Source organism: Colobus angolensis, unplaced genomic scaffold (genome assembly GCF_000951035.1).
Source record: "Colobus angolensis palliatus isolate OR3802 unplaced genomic scaffold, Cang.pa_1.0 Scaffold333, whole genome shotgun sequence".
Lineage (NCBI taxonomy): Eukaryota > Metazoa > Chordata > Mammalia > Primates > Cercopithecidae > Colobus > Colobus angolensis.
In genome coordinates this window covers 449,342-455,789 of record NW_012116633.1, presented here as the reverse complement: position 1 = coordinate 455,789, position 6,448 = coordinate 449,342, and the positions used below count along the sequence as shown (strand labels likewise).

At 50.1% G+C, this 6,448-nt stretch overlaps 1 protein-coding gene across 3 annotated transcripts in view; it reads left to right on the top strand.

Moving 5' to 3' along the window:
- ASL (argininosuccinate lyase) overlaps positions 1–2,280 on the top strand; it is a 21,179-nt gene extending 18,899 nt beyond the window's left edge. For all 3 annotated transcript variants that reach the window (XM_011952116.1, XM_011952115.1, XM_011952114.1), the window contains 2 exons: positions 1,649–1,755; positions 1,860–2,280. In XM_011952116.1, coding sequence (XP_011807506.1) covers positions 1,649–1,755; positions 1,860–2,004 — 252 coding nt within the window. In that variant the 3' untranslated portion in view covers positions 2,005–2,280. The remainder of the gene's footprint in view (positions 1–1,648; positions 1,756–1,859) is intronic.
- The last annotated feature ends 4,168 nt before the right edge of the window (positions 2,281–6,448 follow it).

The following is a 6,448-nucleotide window of genomic DNA, read 5'->3' as shown; positions in this document are numbered from 1 at the left end:
TCATATCTTGTATCTCAGAAAATTGAAACTGAGGTAAGCAGTTTGGGCCAACTGCAACCCAGATGGTCAATCAGTGTGGTTTCATTAAAATGTCATTGTCCTGTTGTGGTCAAGCTCTAACCGCAAAGAGGAACTGAATTGACTTTTCAAAGCCTTCCTCGGGGAAGAATGCCAGTCTCGCACCAACGTCTCTTCCCTTTTTCCACCAATGTGGCTTAGAACACACCTAAGAATATCCTGAGTGTCTTCACATTGGTTCATTGATTTTTTTTCCTCTGAAAAAGTCTCTTTTTGCTGAAACTAACATGCCACAGATCCTGTTACAGAAAATAGACAGTACAGAATTTTACAAGTTCCTGGCATATTATCAAAAGAGCTCATTACTTTGTGAAAAATGTGGTAAAAGCATGGAGACTTGCACAACAAAACCACTGACCGATGAATTTTTCTTTTTCTTTTTCTTTTTTTTTTTTTTGAGACAGAGTCTCACTCTGTTGCCCAGGCTGGAGTGCAGTGGCGTGATCTCACCTCACTGCAACCTCTGCCTCCTGTGTTCAAGCGATTCTCCTGCCTCAGCCTCCTGAGTAGCTGGGATTACAGGGCATCCGCCACCACGCCTGGCTAATTTTTGTATTTTTAGTAGAGACGGGGTTTCGCTATGTTGGCCAGGCTCAACTCTTGTCTTGTTTCGCTGTGTTGGCCAGATCTCAAAGTCTTGACCTTGTGATCCACCTGCCTCAGCCTCCCAAAGTGCTGGGATTACAGGCATGAGCCACCGCGCCTAGCTTGAATTTTTAATTTGGATATCCTGGAGCCTCACTGAAACCTAAGGGTCATGGGTGAACCCAGCCATTTGGGAAACGGGGAGGTAAGTACCGTACCCTTGTGTAATATTTTTATATTGTTCTTCTAGAAAACGTTCACTTTTTACATGTCAGGATAGCACAGTGTAGCACATAATTATTTCTAGTTATTTAATCTGTATTTGTTTTCTCCTCAATTGAGTTATAAGCCTCTTAAAGGCAGGACATTTTCTTTTTTTTTTTTTCTGTTGCTCACAGTTCCATCACTGGACTAGGTACATAACAGGTGCTTAACCTGGGGGTGACAGTCAAAATCTTTAGCAACTGACCAATTAGAAAGAGCACTGGCCACAGCACTAAGAGCCCCCCAAGCCGTGCCAGGCACTCTAGTTACTGGATTATAGGAAAGTCCAAGGAAATTCCAGGGAAGGAACCAAAGCAGTGGAAAATATCTGGGGGCCCCGGGGTGGTGGCTGTTTACCACGCAGTATAGGACCATTTATATAGTTTGACAATCAACATGTAGCTATAGCAGTAAATACAAACTGAATATTGGCCCAGAAAAGTGAATGTTTTCTTTAAAAAGAAAAAAAATGCAGGCCGGGTGCAGTGGCTCACTCCTGTAATCCCAGTAGTTTGGGAGGCTGAAGTGGGCAAATAATTTGAGCTCAGGAGTTTGAGGTTGTAGTGAGGTGAGATCATGCCTCTGCACTCCAGCCTGGGCAACAGAGCAAGACTTTGTGTCAGAAAAAAAAAAAAAAAAAAAAGGAAGGGGCGCAGGCAGTGGAGGCAGATCAGGGCATGGAGGAAGCTGCCTCAGCACCATCTTCCTCCCTGGCACCCAGATGCCATTCCGCCAGGCCCACGAGGCCTCCGGGAAAGCCGTGTTCATGGCCGAGACCAAGGGGGTCGCCCTCAACCAGCTGTCACTGCAGGAGCTGCAGACCATCAGGTGCGGCCCATCCCCTTCCCCATGCTGCCTCCTAGGAAGTGAGCCTGGGTGCCTGGAGCCCAGGGTGGCCCAGCTCCCTGGCCCACCTCTTCCCCTCTCCCCAGCCCCCTGTTCTCGGGTGACGTGAGCTGCGTGTGGGACTACGGGCACAGCGTGGAGCAGTATGGTGCCTTGGGTGGCACTGCACGCTCCAGTGTTGACTGGCAGATCCGCCAGGTGCGGGCGCTACTGCAGGCACAGCAGGCCTAGGTCCTCCTGCACCTACCCCCTAATAAAGTGGGTGCGAGAGGAGGCTGCTGCGTGTTTCCTGCCCCAGCCTGGCTCCCTCGTTGCTGGGCTTTCTGGGGCTGACCAGTGGGGACGGTCAGGGACTAGAGAGGCAAGGTGGGGTGGCCTGTAATCCCAGCACTTTGGAAGGGCAAGGTGCAAGGATGCTTGAGGCCAGGAGTTTGATACCAGCCTGGGCAACACAGGGAGACCCGTGTCTCTACCCAATAATGAAACAAATAGCCTGGCGTGGTAGCCTGTGCATATAGTCCCAGCTACTTGTAAGGCTGAGGTGAGAGGATACTTGTGTCCAGGAGTGGAGGCTGCAGTGAGCTACGATCATGCCACTGCATTCCAGCCTGGACAACAGAATGAGACCTTGTCTCTAAAAATAAAAAATAAAAAATAAATGGAAGCAGAGAAAACTGGGCAAGGGCAATGAGAGTCATAGATGAAAGGGAAGAGGAGGCTCCCATCATAGCCTCTGCTCTGTCCAGGCCCCATCCCCTTCAAACAGGGTATCACAGTGACCTCCTAGGCCAGGAGCAATGGCTCACACCTGAAATCCTAGCACTTTGGGAGGCCTGGGCAACATATCAAGACTCCAGCTACCACATTAAAAAAACAAAAACAAAAAACAAAACAACTAGCCAAACCGGGCGCAGTGGCTCACACCTAACCCCAGCACTTGTAGGAGGCTGAGGCTGGTAGATCACTTGAGGCCAGGAGTTCAAGAAAAACCTGGCCAACATGGGGGAACCCCATCTCTAATAAAAATACAAAAATTAGCCGGGTGTGGTGGCGCATGCCCGTAATCCCAGCTACTCAGGAGGCTGAGGCAGCAGAATTGCTTGAACCCGGGAGGCAGAGGTTGCAGTGAACTGAGATTGCATTATTGCACTCCAGCCTGGGCCACAGAGCGAGACTCTGTCTAAACAACAACAACAACAAAAACTAGCCGGTTGTGGTGGTGTGTGCCTGTAGTCCCAGCTACTCGGAAGGCTGAGGCAGGAGGATCGCTTGAGCCCAGCAGTGGGAGGCTGCAGTGGGCTGCGATGGCACCACTGTACTCCAGCCTGGGAAACAGAGCAAGACCCTGTCCCTAAAAGAAAAAAAGAAGTGAAAAATGTCTGAAACTTACGTTTTATTAACAACAAAGATAAACAAGCTAAACTCAAGGAAGAATGAATAACCCCTACTATGTGACTTTGGGAGCAATGACAGATTTTGTTAAAGAACCAAGGCTGGGTGCAGTGGCTCACACCTGTAATCCCAGCACTTTGGGAGACCAAGGCGGGCGGATCACTTGAGGTCAGGAGTTCAAGACCAGCCTGGTCAATATGGTGAAACCCCATCTCTACCAAAAATACAAAAATTATCCAGGCGTGGTGGGGCTTGCCTGTAGTCCCAGCTACTCAGGAGGCTGAGGCAGGAGAATCACTTGAATCTAGGAGGGGGAGGTTGCAGTGAGCTGAGATCACGACACTGCGCTCCAGCCTGGGTGACAGAGCAAGACTTTCAAAAACAACAACAGAAAACACACAAAGACCAAAAAAAAAAAAAAAAAAAAGAAACAACAAAAAAAGCATGGCATGATGGTGCACACCTGTAATCCCAGCTACTCAGGAGGCTAAGCCAGGATTGCTTGAAGCTAGGAGTTCAAGACCGGCCTAGGTAACATTGTGAGACTTGTTTCATTGGGGGGGGGCGGGGCAGAAATGACCTGCCTTGGGTGTCATTGGCAGGACTGGTGGGACCTGATGGTGTGGGCGGCCCCATCAGTCACTGTCCATCTCCCTTCCTTCCCAGCGTCCCCTGGCCTCCCCCTGCCCTCATTCACCGCTTGCTGTCCTACCCTTTCCTGAATCACTCAGGCACCATCACAAGGTATTAACTCGGGCTGAGGCCTGTACCAGTGCTGCAAGGGTGACCTGTGCCCTTCTAAGGGGCATGGTGTATGGAGTGGTAAGGTCAGCCACCCAGCTAGTATGTGATGCCAGCCGCTGGGTTAGCTTCCTGTTAAACCGACACCTCCTCCACCCTAGAGAGTGATGTACAGATAAATTCCCCCACACTGACCTTGAGGGGAGGGTGACTGGGATGTAGGGCCTGGAGGGGACCTGCCCCTTGTTGCAGTCAAGGGAGGCATGGCCACACCAAACCTGCAGAGAGCCCTGAGGCCAAGCCAGGCACATGGCAAGTGTTCAGTAGAGAGCCTGTGGTGACACAAAGACCTCTTCTACGCAAATCTCACCAAACTCCTCATAAGAGATACCTGAGGCCAGGGGCGCAGTGGCTCAAGCCTGTAATCCCAGCACTTTGGGAGGCCGAGACGGGCGGATCACGAGGTCAGGAGATCGAGACCATCCTGGCTAACACGGTGAAACCCCGTCTCTACTAAAAATACAAAAAGCTAGCCGGGCGAGGTGGTGGGCGCCTGTAGTCCCAGCTACTCCGGAGGCTGAGGCAGGAGAATGGTGTAAACCCGGGAGGCCGAGCTTGCAGTGAGCTGAGATGCGGCCACTGCACTCCAGCCTGGGAGACAGAGCCAGACTCCGTCTCAAAAAACAAAAAAAGAGATACCTGAAATTAGAGGCCAAGTATGGTGGTTTATGCGTGTAATCCCCACACTTTGGGAGGCCAAGGTGGGAGGATTGCTTGAAGCCAGGAGTTCAGTTCAAGACCAGCCTGGGCAACATAACAAGATCCCAGCTACCACATTAAAAAAAAAAAAAAAAAAAGCCAGGTGCGGTGGCTCATGCCTATAATCCCAGCACTTTAGGAGGCCGAGACGGTTCAAGACCAGCCTGGCCAAAATGGTGAAACCCCATCTCTACTAAAAATGCAAAAAATTAGCCGGGTGCGGTGGCAGGTGCCTGTAATCCCAGCTACTCGGGAGGCTGAGGCAGGAGAATTGCTTGAACCCGGGTGGCGGAGCTGAGAGTGAGATGCGTTGCAGTGAGCTGAGATCATGCCATTGCACTCCAGCCCAGGGGACAAGAGTATGACTTCGTCTCAAAAAAAAAAACCAAGCCAAACCAGGCACGGTGGCTCACACCTGTAACACCTGAAATCCCAGCGCGGTGGGAGGCTGAGGCGGGTGGGTCACTTGACGCCAGGAGTTCGAGACCAGCCTGGCCAACATGGTAGAACCCCATCTCTAATAAAAATACAAAAATTAGCCAGGCGTGGTGGTGCACGCCTGTAGTCCCAGCCACTTGAGAGGCTGAGGTGGGAGAACTGCATGAACCTGGGAGGCGGAGGTTGCAGTCAGCTGAGACCATGCCACTGCACTCCAGCCTAAGTGACAGAGTGAGATTCCTCAAAAAAAAAAAAAAAACAAACAAAAACAAAAAACTTTTAAAATAATTTTATTTTATTTTTTAAAAATTGAGATGGGCTGTCACTATGTTTCTCAGGCTAGTCTCAAACTCCTGAGTTCAAGCCTTCCACCTGCCTCACCCTCCCAAAGTACTGGGATTACAGGCATCAGCCACCATGCCCAGCCTACCACGAATTTAATGGCTCAACATAACATGTGTAAGTTTTAATTCTGGACGTCACAAGTCTGAAACTGGTTTTACCGAGATGAAATCAAGTGTCAGCCAGGATCTAGAGGAGGATCCATTTCCTTATTTTTTTTTCCAGTTTCTAGGGGTCACCTGCATTCCTTGGCTTGTAGTTCCTTCTTCCCTCTGCAAGACCAGTGGTGTAGCAGCTTCAATTCTCCGCTTCCATTGTCGATATTATTATTATTATTATTTTATTTTTCAGACATAGTCTCGCTCCGTTGCCCAGGATGGAGTGCAATGGTGTGATCTCGGTTCACTGCAAACTCCTCCTCCCGGGTTCAAACGATTCTCCTGCCTCAGCCTCCCAAACAGCTGGGATTACAGGCACCTGCCACCAGGCCTGGCTAAATTTGTTTGTATTTTTAGTAGAGATGGGGTTTCACCATGTTGATCAGGCTGGTCTTGAACTCCTGACCTCAGGTGATCCAACCACCTCAGCCTCCCAAAGCGCTGGGATTACAGGCGTGAGACACTGCGCCCAGCCTAGTGCCATTACTTTCAATGGCAAAACCTGCAATTACTTTTGGACGGATACAATAGTAACATTAAGGATCACCGGTCGTAGGTCAGCATGACAGATATTATTACAATAATAATAGGCCGGTGCGGTGACTCACACCTGTTATCCCAGCACTTTGGGAGGCCAAGGCAGGTGGATCACCTGAAGTCAGAAGTTCGAGACCAGCCTCACTAACATGGTGAAACCCCATCTCTACAAAAATGCTAAAAATTAGCCAGGTATGATGGTGCATGCCTCTAGTCCCAGCTACTTGGGAGGCTGAGGCAGGAGAATCGCTTGAACCCGGGAGGTGGAGGTTGCGGTGAGCCGACATCATGCCATTGCACGCCAGCCT